This window comes from Arachis hypogaea, chromosome 9, assembly GCF_003086295.3.
Source record: "Arachis hypogaea cultivar Tifrunner chromosome 9, arahy.Tifrunner.gnm2.J5K5, whole genome shotgun sequence".
Lineage (NCBI taxonomy): Eukaryota > Viridiplantae > Streptophyta > Magnoliopsida > Fabales > Fabaceae > Arachis > Arachis hypogaea.
The window spans coordinates 83,508,730-83,524,313 of NC_092044.1; the positions used below are offsets into that span (position 1 = coordinate 83,508,730).

General features: G+C 34.8%; 2 protein-coding genes and 1 long non-coding RNA gene across 3 annotated transcripts; 2 read left to right on the forward strand and 1 right to left on the reverse strand.

The window, feature by feature from the left end:
- Positions 1–3,341: 3,341 nt before the first annotated feature.
- LOC140174984 (uncharacterized) lies at positions 3,342–4,773 on the forward strand. Its single transcript, XR_011865149.1, has 3 exons — positions 3,342–3,432; positions 3,523–3,609; positions 3,708–4,773. It is a non-coding gene; the product is annotated as an uncharacterized lncRNA (long non-coding RNA).
- A 4,058-nt stretch (positions 4,774–8,831) lies between these two features.
- LOC140175328 (protein FAR1-RELATED SEQUENCE 9-like) lies at positions 8,832–10,238 on the reverse strand. Its single transcript, XM_072203070.1, has 3 exons — positions 9,944–10,238; positions 9,222–9,495; positions 8,832–9,134 (listed from the first exon to the last, which is right to left on the reverse strand). The coding sequence occupies exons 1-3, from the start codon at positions 10,019–10,021 to the stop codon at positions 8,959–8,961; spliced, it is 528 nt and encodes a 175-aa protein (XP_072059171.1). The 5' UTR covers positions 10,022–10,238; the 3' UTR covers positions 8,832–8,958.
- On the forward strand, positions 10,238–15,584 carry LOC112711116 (PHD finger protein At1g33420). The gene is made up of 5 exons (XM_025763682.3): positions 10,238–11,325; positions 12,433–12,559; positions 12,935–13,150; positions 13,548–14,168; positions 14,473–15,584. Exons 1-5 carry the CDS (start codon positions 10,980–10,982, stop codon positions 15,311–15,313), a joined length of 2,151 nt encoding a protein of 716 aa, XP_025619467.1. The 5' UTR covers positions 10,238–10,979; the 3' UTR covers positions 15,314–15,584.

Genomic DNA, 15,584 nt, shown 5'->3' on the forward strand with positions numbered 1-15,584 from the left:
AAATCTACTGGAATAAAAATGTCTTCAGATTGGGAATAATCAATAACATAAATAAAAGAAGGCATTATTAAACTGAAATACCTCAAATAACATTAAATAAGAAAATCATAACATGAATGTAGTATAAGCCAAATAGGCAACATAACTAATATAAGCATTAAAGTATCTGAAAATAAGAGATAAATATAAAGTAAAAGAACATTGAACCTGAGATCGAGAGTCACTCCTAAAACTAAGAGAAATCCTAAATCCTAATCCTAAGAGAGAGGAGAGAACCTCTCTCCAAATCATGAGAAGTAACTAATTCCAGACTCTCTGAATGGATGCATTCCCCCACTTTATAGCCTCTAATCTGTCTTTTCCGGGCCAAAAACTGGGTCAAAAACAGCCCAGAAATTGCCCCCTGCGATTTCTGTTACGTTCAGGTCGCGGGCAAGTGATGCGGAGGCGTCGTCCACGCGTCCGCGCGGATTGAAGTTCGCAGATGCGATGCGGGCGCATCATTCACGCGTTCGCGTCATCTAACTTTGGGACAGCTATGGCAAATTATATATCAAATTGAAGCCCCGGACGTTAGCTTTCCAACGCAACTGGAACCGTGTCGTTTGGACCTCTGTATCTAAAGTTATATCTGTTTGAGTGCGAAGAGGTCAGGTTGGACAGTTTAGCAGTTTCTCCAACTTCTTGTATTCCTTCCACTTTTGCATGCTTCCTTTTCATCCTCTGAGCCATTCCTGCCCTGTAATCTCTGAAATCACTTAACACACATATCAAGGCATCTAATGGTAATAAGAGAGGATTAAACATAGGGAACTTAAGGCCAAAAAAGCATGTTTTCAATCAAAGCACATAATTAGGAAGGCAAATGTAAAACCATGCAAATAGTATGAATAAGTGGGTAAAGAGTTGATAAAAATCACTCAATTTAGCACAAGATAAACCATGAAATAGTGGTTTATCAGAGACATTAGTATAAATTAATTTTTTAAAACTATCTTTTGTTAAAATGGTTCGTGATTGTATCGGATGAGCATAATAATTATTTAGCATTTCGATTATCTTAGTTGTGTAAGTATTTGTCCATTTTATTTGTAAATAATTTTTGTTAAACAATATTTTTTATCATTATATTATTATTATTATTATTATTATTATTATTATTATTATTATTATTATTATTATTATTATTATTATTATTATTATTATTATCACAAATTTGTATTACCTTCCATTGTTTTTAAAAGTCTCAACCTCACTCTTGTAATTTTTTTACATTACTAATTGTTACAAAAAAAATTTCAAACATGAAAGAGAGAAATGACAACGATATTTATAGTCAAAAGAATTCAAGAATTTAAATTAATCAAGAGTAAAGTATTGTTTTTGTCCCCAACATTTGGGGTAAATCTCAAAATTGTCCCTAACGTTTCAATTGTCTTATTTACGTCCCTAACATTTTAAAATTGACTCAATGTTGTCTTGCCATTAGGGATCCGTTAATAAAATTAACGGCGGGACAAAGTTGAGACGATTTTGAAACGTTAGGGACGTAAATAGAACTAAAACGTTAGGGACAAAAACGATACATAGAAATAAATTTTAATTTTATTCTTCAATAATATCAATTTTTTATTATACATAGTATTCAATTATTTTTAATCATATTTACACTTAATCACCTTATTTTCATTCTAAATAAATTAATTTTTTTTATAATTTTACGCTTAAAGTAATATAATTTTTTTATAAATAAATAAATTTTATACTTTCATTCTAAATAAATAATGTAATTTTACTTTCATTACTTAATCACATTACTTATATTTTTTTTTATAGTTTTACACTTTCATTCTAATCACATTACATTATTTATTTAGAATAAAGTGTAAAATTTATTTATTTATAAAAAATACATTACTTTAAGTGTAAAATTAAAAAAATATATTTATTTAGAATGAAAATAAGGTGATTAAGTGTAAATATGATTAAAAATAATTGAATACTATGTACAGTAACAAATTGATATTATTGAAGAATAAAATTAAAATTTATTTCTATGTATCGTTTTTGTCCCCAACGTTTTAGTCCTATTTACGTCCCTAACGTTTCAAAATCGTCTCAATTTTGTCTCGCCGTTAATTTTATTAACGGATCCCTAATGGCAGGACAACATTGAGTCAATTTTAAAACGTTAGGAACGTAAATAGGACAATTGAAACGTTAGGGACAATTTTGAGATTTACCCCAAACGTTAGGAACAAAAACAATACTTTACTCATTAATCAAAATGCAAGTTATATTTTGCATAAAGTGACCAATAAAAAAATAGTTGCAAACTTAACCTGTGTTTTATTATAAAACTAAATAAATATAGGTAAAATGTAACATGTGATTTGTAGGTATAAAAAAAAAAGGTAAAATATAACTTGCATTTTACAGGTAATGGAAAAAGAAAATTATAAAACATAAAACATAATTTGTGTTTTCCGACAACGAGTTCTATATACCCATGGTATAGTAGTGATGATGAATTTGTACTTTATTATCTCAATCTTTGTTCTGATTCAATTGAAATTTGGGCTCTCAGTAATTTACAACAGCTTTCTCAAGCTTCTCTGTTCTCAAATTTTTCCTCATGATGGGAAGCATCAACTACCCAATTGCAGCAACAATTTGGAGAAGAAGCAGATTGTTAGTTTTTAGCGAGTCTATACTGGAATATTTGGAGATCTTGGAATAGCTTCATTATCAAGTATAACAAGATGATGTTGGGTGATATTCTCTTAGGATGCTTTAGGCTTCTGATCTAAATATGCTCCAGGATGTGCTATGATTGGCTTTATTCTTCTATTTATTTTTTGGTTATGTTTTTCGTTTTTCTTTCTTAGTATGTTTGCAAGTCTTTTCCTGAAAAACTTTAGTGTACCTTAGAAAAACCCCACATTTTTTTGTTTGGGTGAAGTCTAACATGGGCCAGCAAAATTAACCTCTTTATGAGGCTTGTACTTTCTAACATGGTTTTATATGATTATTTGCGTCTTTTTGGTTTTTACTGTGAAAAATAATATTTATGTAGAAGTCCCAAACAGTTTGTGTTTTTATATAGAGTATTTTTTTTTTCTGAGCTACAAGTTGAATTGGTCCAAATAGGCCTCATGAAAACCAAGCTGACATGTTTTTGTTGGATAGTTAATGATAGAGTGATAATGATTTGATGGATAAAAAAACAACACAATGAAATTCTATTTTCAAAAAATATAAAAGTTTAGAAAAATAAATTGGATATACAGGATAATTTAATATAGGAGAGTGTATATCTTAACTTCAATCATTATTTCAACTATCCCCAAAAGTCATTGTTGCAACCTTAACTTGAGCTTCATGTCCCGAAGAAAAGTACAGTGGATACCGGCAACAGAATATGTTTCCAAGGTACATTGAAAACGATTTTCTTCTTCTTGACTATATTTTCACTCCTCCCATACAATTGTACACCTAATATTCCGATTAGTTCCAATGTAGATCTATCCACAATGATCCTTACAAATTTGATAGAAATTGTATTTAAGTGTTGATTGCTCGGCACTGACTCCATTAATTGTTTTGATGGTAAGGTTATTATAGTCTCTTATTGTGTAAATCATTCAAGTTAGAAAAATATTTAGGAGATTTGATGTAGATTTAGTTTGTTTCTTCGTTTTTTGTAGGCCCAAGCAAGAGAGGAAGACTCTTTTAACCATAATGACGTCTCTTTTGAGTGTGAAGCATTACCAACTTATTTACCCGACCATGAAAATGAGTTTTGTGATGACGAAAATTTCTTTTTTGATGCTGAAGAACCTCAAAGTGATGAAGGCATCGACATGGATTTTAAAGCCGGCGATTTTTTTTACGATAACTTCTACAAGAACTAGGATGACAGGCCAATTGATGGTATTGTTGATCTTGGTAGTCTTAACTTAAAGTCACTAATAGTGGATGAGATTAAGATGCTACATTTTCCAAATCTTAATGTCGCTTCTTTTTTTACAATTTGTATGCCAAAATGAATGGGTTTGTTGCAAAGAAGAGCAAGTTGAGACGCAATGTTAATGGTGATGTCACAACAATCATTGGTCTGCTTCAAGCAGAGATTTAGAGAGATAAAATTCTATGATGACAACAGTCTACGCAAATGTGAGCCAAAATTGGAAACTAGATGTGGATGCTAGGCTAAGATGCGTGTTCATGTCCAAATAGATACTGGGAGATGGATCATAACATATTTTCAAGAAGTTCATAACCACAAGATGCTTCTTGATGAATTGACCTTCATGCTTTCGAGACATAGGAAGATGGAAGCTGTCGCAATCGACCAAAGGAAAACGGTGTTGAAAGTTGGGATAAAGACTTTTCAGATTTATGCATCCTTTGACAACACAACAGGGGGGCTTCCAAAATGTTTCATTTTTAAAGAGAGACATGTATAACCAAATAGACAAGTAACGAAGGCTCTTAGACAGGGATGCCATGGCTTGCTTACAATTCCTGCAATCAACAGCTAAAGAAAATTCCAGAATGTTTGTTCGATACTTAGCTAACAAAGACGGTCGTTTGGTATATCTGTTTTGGTCTGACAACTGTAGTCAATTGGATTATCATATCTTTAGAGATGTGTTAGCATTTGATGGGACATATTGGAAAAATAAGTATATGTGTCCTCTTGTTGTGTTTTTTGGCGTAAATCATCATAACCAAACCATTATGTTTGCCATCGCTCTTGTCTCAAACGTGAATGAGGATACTTATACCTTGTTATTGAAATAGTTCTTAAAGTGTATGAATGGAAAATCTCCTCAATATGTTATCACGGATGGTCATGGAGCCACGAAGAAAGTAATTAAATCATTGTTTCCTAGTGCTTACCACCGGCTATGTGCATGGCACTTAATTAGCAACGAAACGTCTAACTTTGGCTACCCAACATTCACGTCCGAGTTTAAATATGCATGCTTTTCGATTATGAGGTATCAGAGTTCCAAGATGGTGGGGGAAGATGGTTTCAAAACTTGGCCTCGAGGATAACCAATGAGTGTGTGACCTTTATGTTAGGAGAAAAATATGGGCAACAACGCACATTCGTGGCCATTTTTTTAGGGGGTTTCAGGATGATATCTAAATGTGAAGGGTTGCATTCAATGCTTGAGAATTTTTTTCACTCGAGGCACAATTTGAGATACTTTTTCTATATTACAAATGAGGTCGAAGGAGTGCCAATCTGACCTAGTCTCTATGGTAGATGATTTAGTACTACAAAGCCTACCTCATGCACTAGAGAGATCAGTTGTAAATATACTTAAAAGAGAAATATTCCTCCTCTTCAGGCCGATGTTGACAAAAGCATGTGGTTTGAAGGTTTGATTTTGCACACTCACACCAACGTGTGATATTTACACCCTTTCACAGTTAGGCAATTCATAGAAGGAGTGGCAGGTATCACACTATCCTAGTTCTTCCATTTTTAAGTGCTTTTGCATGAGGATGGAATTACTCGATATACCTTGTGATAATGTTGTCATAGTACTTGTACATTTATACTTCACCGAAATTTCAAACAGCCTCTTCTTGGCAAGGTGGTCAAAGAATGCTAGGTCAAGAGATGGTGCGTCATACTAGGCGCTATAAAAAAGGGTTGTTGAACCATCCTCCTTGAAAGGAATTAATCGGTGTGGAATTTGTCGGCAGGTGAGTGTATTATACTGTTATTCATTATGGACTTTATTTGGATAAGTATTTATTTGAATATTACCCAATGCAATATGGGCTTCGAAAACATCCAAGACCTGCATGAAAAAACAAACAAAAAATACAAATAAAAAATTTAGCCCATAAAGAGTAAAAACAAACATATATAAGATATTCCAAACTTCACATCTCGACATTTATTATTCACATATTACATCACACGCAGGGGCAGAATAACAATTACCATAAAAGACTAGAACTGTCTTTGTTAGGTTAAAAATTCATCCTGCAATGCATAGAACTTTACACACATCCGCTAATAGTGGACAACAAGCCACTCCGTACAAGCCTCATGAGAAGACTAATTTGCTAGACTTTAGCTCTTGTTTCGTGTCTATCACTTTAGACAGTTGTATTCCATTTCATAAATGAAATATATCTATTAACTTAAAAAAAACATAACTTGCATTTGCATATAACAAAAGTGAAAAAATAAAAAATAAAAAATATAAATTACATTTGTTCCGATACCATAACAGTATAATTATCCTATGCATACTCATTTTAACGAGATTTAGATCCTCTAAATTTTAAATTTTACTTTAAAGAAGAAAGTGTGATCTCTTATCATTTCTTTCATAAGTAAGACCAAGAAAAAATATGAGAGAGAAATCATTTAAGAGTAAAAGATTACCCTTTATCCCTCTAAAATAAAAATCTAAACTTTAGAAGATTCAAATTCATTTTAACGTATATCACTAAAATGTTTTTCATATTTAAATTAATCATCCCAATTTTGATTGATTTTTTTATTTATTGGATGTTGCACGAATTGTGATGCATTGTTAAATTAAAAAGTCTTGCAAATAACTAGATTTTAGTAATTTTGACTAATAATTAACTAGTATAAATTTTAAATTATCTTTAATAAATAAATTTATTAATTTATATTTATGAATTCTGATAAATATCAATATAAATAGTGTTGATTTATGTAGATAAATTATGTATTTTATGTGTGCAAAATTTTTACAAATATTAAACATAGTTATAAATTATCACTGAAAAAAATATTAATTCAAAATAATAATATTTGTGGATAATAAACGTTGTTATTAAAAATTAATAATTTTTAAAGAACTAGTAAAAATAAATAGAATTGAAACAATACATAAAATATTCAAATGTAGTGTTAACAAGAATCTTATTTTGAAATTATTATTTTAAAATATTATTAAAAACTACAATTTAATTTTCAATATATTTATTAAAATAAAATTTAAATTTTTACTAATAATAATAATAATCTTTAGGGCCCTGCTACACATACATACAAATAACGCATACAATTCTTACAAGTTGACCCAACCCAGGTTTAATCCACGCGCACTCCCTCCCTTTAAATGGAGCGTCAATTTCACGCGCGTCACTCAAACGATTACGCTTCGAAAAAACCGCTCGTTATGGCTCACTCTTCCTCTTCTCCTTCAAAGATAACACAAATCCTCAAGTTTCGAGCAACATTCCAAACTGAAGAGACATTCGAACTCGTCGCGAATAATAGCAGAAACCATCAAGAAAAAATTATTCAAGGTGCGTTATTGTTTTACTCATCTTGTACATTTTCTACATTTCTGTTTCTGATTTCGAAATCGAAGAACTAGGTTTTACTATTCTTCTATGTTCTTCTAGGTTTTACTGATCTTCTTGTTCTAAATCTCATATCACTGTTTTTACTGTTCTTCTTATTCTAGGTTTTACTCTTCTTGTAAGTTTCTCTAGGTTTTATTGTTCTTCAAAGTGGTTCTAGGTTTTACTGTTCTTCTTGTTCTAATTCTTCTCGTAACTGATTTTTCGTTGTATATTGCTTAATTTATTGGGTGTATATGGAGTAATTTGTATGGGTGTATATGATTGATTGTTGGGTGTATATGGCGTAATGTGTTGGGTGTATATGGTTGATTGTTGGGTGTATACGACGTAATTTGTTGGGTGTATATTCCTGAATCCATATCATGTAATATAATCAACTGTTGCAACTGTTCTAATATTGCTTGACATTATAATATTGCTAGAGCTTGTATATTTATCCATGTTTCAGTGAATTGAACATAATTTTGAACTGATCTAATTAAATACTTATGAAATCGGTTTGGGTGTATGTGTCTCATCTAAGTTTTTACCGTTCATCTTGCTCTAGTTTTTACTGTTCTTCTTGTTCTAGTTCTTCTTTTAATTGATTTTTGTGTGTATATTGAGTAATTTGTCGGGTGTATATGGCGTAATGTGTTGGGTGTATATGGTTGATTGTTGGGTGTATATGGCGTAATTTGTTAGGTGTATATTTCTGAACTCATATAATTTAATATAGTCAACTGTTGCAAATGTTCTAATACTGCTTGTCCTTGGGTGTATATTGCTTGACATTGTAATATTGCTTGAGCTTGTATATTTATTATTGTTTGAGTCAATTGAACATCATTTTGAACTGATCTTATTAAATACTTATAAAATCGGTTTGCGTGTATGTGGTTGATCTATGGGTGTATCTGACTAATATCTATGGGTGTATTTTTCATTGCAGTAAAATTGGAAGGCAAAAACTAAGCTGGAAAAAATGTATCTAGAACAGATATATGTCTTCGATCAAATCAATTTTTCATAATAGAAATATATCTAACTCTAATTTTGCTTTGTTTACAGCAAATCAAGGACCTAAAGTGTGCAACCCATCTGTTGAGTGAGAAATTCAGAAATATGAGCGAGGAGAAGTGATGCAATAAGACTGTCCAGGCCATCCTCATTGTTATTGAGTCCATTTTGTCAGATAGATTCTAATGATATTGTCACTGATTAATGTAACTGTTATATACTCTTGTAAGAAATTGAACACATGGTGTAAATATATTTGATCCAATTATAAGTAAAATTTTTCCCATAATTAAACTCTCTCTGGTGTATTCAAAATGTCTGATTTACAGGTACTATAATATGAAGGAAAACATCAAACCAAATATACACCCATAACCTGACATTTTACACCTAAAGAATGTTGATTATACACCCAAAACCCTAAACCCTTAAACCATAAACCCTAAACCCTAAAAGTTAAACCCTAAACCCTAAAACCTAAAACTATAAAACCCTAAACCTTAAACCCTAAAACCCTAAAACGCTAAATCCTAAACCCTAAACCCTAAACCACCCAACCTACTATACCTAAATCATTGAATTTTAGGGTTTAGGGTAATTATCGTATTGTTTGACGATTTGAATAAGCGAGCTGTTCCGGGTAATAAACTTATTAAAAAATGAATGCATGCTTTCGCTCCTTTGTGTGCTTCTCATCCCTGCCCAGAAGTGGTGATCCAGATAGATTGGAACCCATATATGACGGTCTGCATAGAGATCTGCATAATACACCCAAACACAGACTATAAATATACCCGATAAAAATTAAATTTACACCTCTGCTGCAGATTTTAATCCAACACTACCTGAAAGCCACTTGTTGTCCACAAGACCAAAATTTAGTAGAAAATCATTCCAATTCCTATCAAATGAATCTTTGCTATGAGAGTTCCATTTTTCCTCTCTGCTACATGTAATCAATTGATTCTTAATCTCGTTTTCCTTCCTATTTGTGCTCCGAACTCTTGTAGAAAAACCTGCAGCCTTGGCGTAGTTCCTATAAAATTTTCCAGCATCTTCAAGGGTGGTAAATGTCATTCCAACCTTCAGAACAAACTGGCCATCAACAATAGAGAGAGGCTGCAGAATACACCATGTCAAAAATTATAAATACACGCAATTATTGCTAATATAATACACCCGAACGGCACCAACTCAACTAAAATGACAATAAAAGGCATAAGCTGTAAATATACAAGCTGCAGAATACACCATGAGAAAAACTAAAAACACACCCAATCATGTCTGATATAATACACCTGAACGACAAAAACTCAGCTAAAATAACAGAAAAAGCCATAAACTGTAAATACACCCACACTCCCGAAAAAATACACCCAAAAAAGTTTTGATCTACACCCGAACATCTGCTATAAATTCCAGATAATCAATCAAAACTAATACATTACATTCAATCCACATATTTATGTTCACGGGAAGTTTCATAGTCAATGTACGAATTATTCAGCTACACAATGCTATACAAATTACCGCAACAAAATTCAGAGTAATCGTATGTAAATCAAACCTCAGGAACTTCGTTAGATTCAAATTCATGATCCACTTTGCCCTGATTCAACTGACAATATGAGGTTGAATCATCCATTATCTTCAAAACGAATTCAAACTTTGATTTTAGAAACCAAAAAATCGAAAAGAAAACGAAACTGGAGTTATAGAGAGAGGAACTAACGTCAATAACGAAGAACAAACCAATGAGAAATGAGAGAAAAAGAACGATCAAAAAATCAGGAAAAGACGCGCAAAAAGAAGAACGATGAAATTCAGAAAGAAGGAAAACAAAGAAGAAAACAAATCTTTTAAATTTGGTATTTATACAAATACAAAATCTTTATCTAACACGTATAAATGACGTAAGAGTTGCAGTACGTTTTGATAGATTAGACGTTAATATTGTAATAGTTACAAACCCTAATCGCTTGTATACCGAGGTTTTCCTAATCTTTAACACCTAATAAGAAAAAACTTAGTCTTAACGTGCGAGTCAAAAAGCTTGGTCTAATTTGCATGATCTCTCAAGGCGGTAAACTCGCTTAACGCCTAAGATTTCGATTCCACGTTCCCTCTCTTTCATTTTCCCAAACACGCACTACTTTCTCGCTAATTCCCGTAAAGAGAAAAAAAAAATTTCAAAATTCCCATTTCTCCCTTCTCTCTTCTCTCTTCTCTCTCACCCATTCCACAACATTAAATCTATTTTATTACATTTCCTTACATATACAATTCGGAAAAATTTTGATCACAGATAAATCCAACGGCCCCCATCAAATCTAATCTTTCAGACGCAAAAAAATCACACACAAAAAAATACATCACAGACTAACTAAACAAAAAAACGATAGTTCCCTCCTCTTTTACCCTTTCTCTCTCTTTCTCTAACTCTTTCCTTTGTTGATTTTCATTTTCTCCACCACTCTCTGCCGTCCATTTTTTTCACCACCACATCCAGATCTACAATATTTTGGCCTTTCTCCGACGAGATCTCGCCCCACGCGCCGCACACACTGGACCACGCGCCAGCCACCGTCTCTTCCTCCTCGATCATGGTCGTTAGTGGAGGGAAGCCTCTGAAGCGCATGAAGAGGAGAGTCACGGCTGATTTCTACGACTTTCTCTCGTTCCCATCCCCATCACTCGCCGCCCACGAGGGCTTCGCCGGCGCTCCCTTCAGATCTGCCGTCCGATCCTTCCTTACGAAGCACGCGCTTCTCCCGCCGCCTTCCGCGCTCTTCCCTCACCTGCTGACATGGCAGATCCTCTTCCGTGTTGGCGACGTCGCAGGCGAAGGGGGTGCGGAGTCCGGCGGTGCGGCGGCGGTGTGCCTCGACATCGTGGAGGAGGACGTTGCCAGATCCAGATCTGTGTACTGCGACCAGTGCCGAGTTTTCGGTGAGTTGACTCGCCAGTTAACCGACTCGGTTCGGTTTCCTTTTTTGAGTCGCTTTGGTTTCATCGTTGTTTTTGTTTATTTTACCGGTTTTTCTCCGGTTGCCGGTTTCAGATCACACCTATTATGCCCAGTAGTGACCTCTGTATCTTGTAGGAGGAAAACTGCAACTTTATAAAAATAAAATAAAAATGAATAAAAAAGAGAACCTGGTTAGTTAGCCTGAAGGTATCATGATGTTCCGCGATATGAAATTTTGATATCAATTATACTCTTAATCATAATAAAAAACCATCATAAGCATAACAGTAACATGGATAGGGTCACAGGGTTATCTAATGAGAAGGGGATAATCATATTCAGTTATTAAATCATTAGAATGAGAATGACAGATAATTAATCCGGTAAAACGGAGAGTAGCTTAAATTTGTGGCGGATGAAATAACGATAAAATGCAGATATATTCGAGGTGCTAAGAGAAAAAGAAATTGCAAGTACCCCGGGGGGTATTGGGTGGGAATGGGGCCCATCTTGGTTGGGTAGGTCATAGGTGATTTGGTGGGAGGGTGAAGAGGTGCCACGTATTTTATTGTTTCTGGTTTAAATGAGGACTTTTTTAGTTTTTGGTCTTGTTGCGACATTTCAGTGGATTTTGTTTGTGCTGTCGTTGTTGCGTAACAGCTTTGATTATTATTATTATTATTATTATTATTATTATTATTATTATGTTGTGGTCCAAGTCCATCTTTGTTTTTTTCTGCTCTTTTGTTCAGTGGATAATTGGGCTTTGTTATCAAACTCATGTGCCACGCAACGCATCCAATCAAGTATTTTGGAAGCACGTTGTTCTTTCTTTGACTACGATGGTGGTCTTTGTATTTATTTATTTATTTTATTAATAAATATTAATTAGATTTTGCCTTACACTTTCATGAATAATATTATATACTATTAATTATTACTTTGACATAATTAACATCAAATTAAACTATTTTTTGATAATTTACCAATATGATTGGATAACAATATATGTAACAATAAAGAATTGAACAAGTTTGATAGCCGAATTTTTGTGATGGAAATTTGAAAAACACATGTTTGATGTTTAGGTTGGAGCGGCCATCCAGTGTGCGGGAAACGTTACCATTTTATAATCAAAGCTGATGGAAGCTCCATTGGTGGGTACCATAAACCATGTATGTGCTGTGGAGATATCCTGCACTTGTCAGAATCCAAGTGAGTAATCCCTTCCACGTAATAAGTTTCTTTTCCCCCTAATTTTTTCCCCTTCTAGTGTGTTTCATGGAAATATTGTCATGTGAACTTTGTTTCTCTGTTCAACTACCTGTCGGAGGGATGAATACCTTAGAATCAGATGAGTTAGTGGAATGAGGCAGTGCTATATATGAATTGTGAATTTCTCGGTTTAATCGTGCCATGCCAAACCATGTTTCTGGATTCTAAAATATAGTGCAGTGAGAGAATGTTCGATACATCATGTGAACAGTTTCAGGGGATAAAACCCTCCAAACTCATATGAATGGCTCTGGCTTAGTAATGCATTCTGTTGTGACATTTTGCCTTTTTTTTTTTTTAATAATTCATCTTCAGGTGTAAGTCGTGCAACCATGCGACTACCACTGATGATGTGGAGGACTGGGTGTACCACCAGTTAGAGAATACGACACATCTCTTACATGGTGTAGTCCATGCCAATGGTTATGGGCACCTTCTACGGGTTAATGGCAGAGAAGGTGGATCTAGATATCTTTCTGGTTGCCATATCATGGACTTTTGGGATCGCCTATGCAAGACACTTGGAGTCAGGTTACGATTCTTAATTCTGATTAGTGTTTTAGCACTTGCTTATTTTATTTGACGAAAGTTGGGTCCTGGAATACTTACAATTTCTGTTTTCTACTAGTCTCGCCCGTGAAACTTCTTTCATTAACATAGCATCGAGAGAAAAATGATAAAGAAGTAATGATTGTTTAAATTAGACTTGATGCTACATAAGAAACACCGATTTTAATATTACCACGTTATCTTGCACTCTTTTGGGCATCTAGAAATAGCTTATCCTTCGTGAAAGTTGGCATGGGTGAATAGTATACCTTTGTCATGTGTAAAAGTATTTGCATGCATATATCTTTGTGTTACATATAAGTGTTTATATGGATATAGCTGAGTGTTTAACCCTGAAGTTTCTTTTCTACATGAACAGAAAAGTTAGCGTGATGGATGTTTCAAAGAAATATGGGTTAGAGTACCGCCTACTCCATACAATCATGAAGGGACATCCCTGGTATGGTGACTGGGGTTATCAATTCGGTTCTGGTAGCTATTGTCTCACGCATGAAGCATACAAGACTGCGGTTGACAGCCTATCCAATTTGCCCTTGTCTACCTACCTGTGCCAAGGACAAAATTCTTCCCTCCCTCGTGTTCAGGGCATGATTTCATACTTTCAATCTTTGTCAGACCATGAGCTTGTAAATGTAAGGGACCTCTTTTGTTTTTTGATGGGTTTGATTCATGATGCTCGCAACACTGCAACAAAGGTTGATGACGTGGCCTGCAAGAAGCGCCGTGTTAACGATTCTGGACTGTTATGGTATTGGGAGAAGAAGGATATTGAACGTGTGGAGGAAGCCATGCTGAAGGTGTTGCGTGCAGTGTCTGGGTCCAATTGGGTGAGCGCTCGAGCTCTTAGGGGTGCAGTCTGCAAGTTGGCCTCTACAGAGCTTCTTGATTATTGCCTTGGAGGACTGGGAGGAAAAGTGGTCTATGGTGGAATGGTTGTTAATGCCCGATGCAACCCTCAAACTGGAACTTTTGAATACAGGTTAGGCTTCTATATGATTTTCGTAGGGGTATTTACAATTCTGTGTTTTCTAATTTTGCTGCTTAGAAGGCCATACACATAAGCTTAGAAAGTCATTTTCAATAAATTTAAACCACTATTAATTTATTATTGATTATTATTGATGCTTAGCCTTGAAATACTGATGTTTTTCTCAAAATATAGATTGTATTGATTAGATATACTTGGATGATTCTCTCTTGGTTTCTCTTGGTCCTTTGCATCGTATTGTTTTTGTCTGATTTGAATTGGTTCTGATACCTATGTATGTGCTTCTTTTTGCTAGACTTGAGGCTGCAAATGGCTCCTCCTTTGGAATTATTGCAAACAACTCTTCTGGTTCAAAGTATCCATCCAAAGAGAATCTCCTACAGTGTTTGAGATATTTATATGAGGCTTTGCTTCACCCTCAGATGATGGTAAATTATGCCCCCGAAGGGACAAGGGTTCTTGCAATGAGTTCAGCTCAGAAGCTTCTTGATTGCAAGCAGTTTGTGAAAGACTACACTCCTGGGATGCCCCCAATGTCAGACCTGCAGAAAATACGAATATCATGTCAGGTTGAACTGGTGGATGAAGCTGAAGATCCTGCAGCCAAAACTCCACCGGAACTGATTGTGCTGCCTGCAGATGCCACTGTGTCTGATGTTAAGATCGAAGCAGCAAATGCTTTCCAAGATGTATATCTGATGTTCAGAAGATTTCAAGTTGATGAGCTACTTGGCTATAGCGGTGTTGAAGATCCCACCCAGGTCAAGCACTTATTAGGATCAGAAGAACCCGCCACGGTTTGTGTCCGTGGAAGATGCATGGCGAAGAATGGGCTGAGCAAGTTCCGAATGGAACGAGGACTCGAGAGGTGGACCGTAGATTGCAATTGTGGGGCTAAGGATGATGATGGGGAGAGAATGCTAGCTTGTGACGTATGTGGAGTGTGGCGGCATACTAGGTGTTCTAACATCAGCGACATTGATCCTGTTCCAGCGCGATTCGTTTGCCCAAAATGTCAAAACTCTGACCAAAAGCCCAAGTCTACTGGGCACTGCAAAGAGGTGACAGTGACCAACGTTAGTGCTAGTGGTAGCTGCTTTGGAAATGGCTTGCCAATGCCTTCTGATGTTCGTTAAGATCAATAGATGTGTATAAAAGCAAACTTTGTTTCTGTTTTGTGTTTTTTGGGCCTGGGCCTGAAAGAACATGTACATAACACAGATTAGGTGTTAAAGTTAGGGATGGCGAGACCAAAAAAGAAAACTTAGGGATGGCATCAGGTAACAGAGCATGTCTTGTTGGTATTTCAAGTTCTACCCTCTGTTTTTTTGTATATATGATGACTGACATAAACTTGTGTGTAGCAAGAAAAATATTAAAAAAAACCCACTAGAATTTAACTTCTAA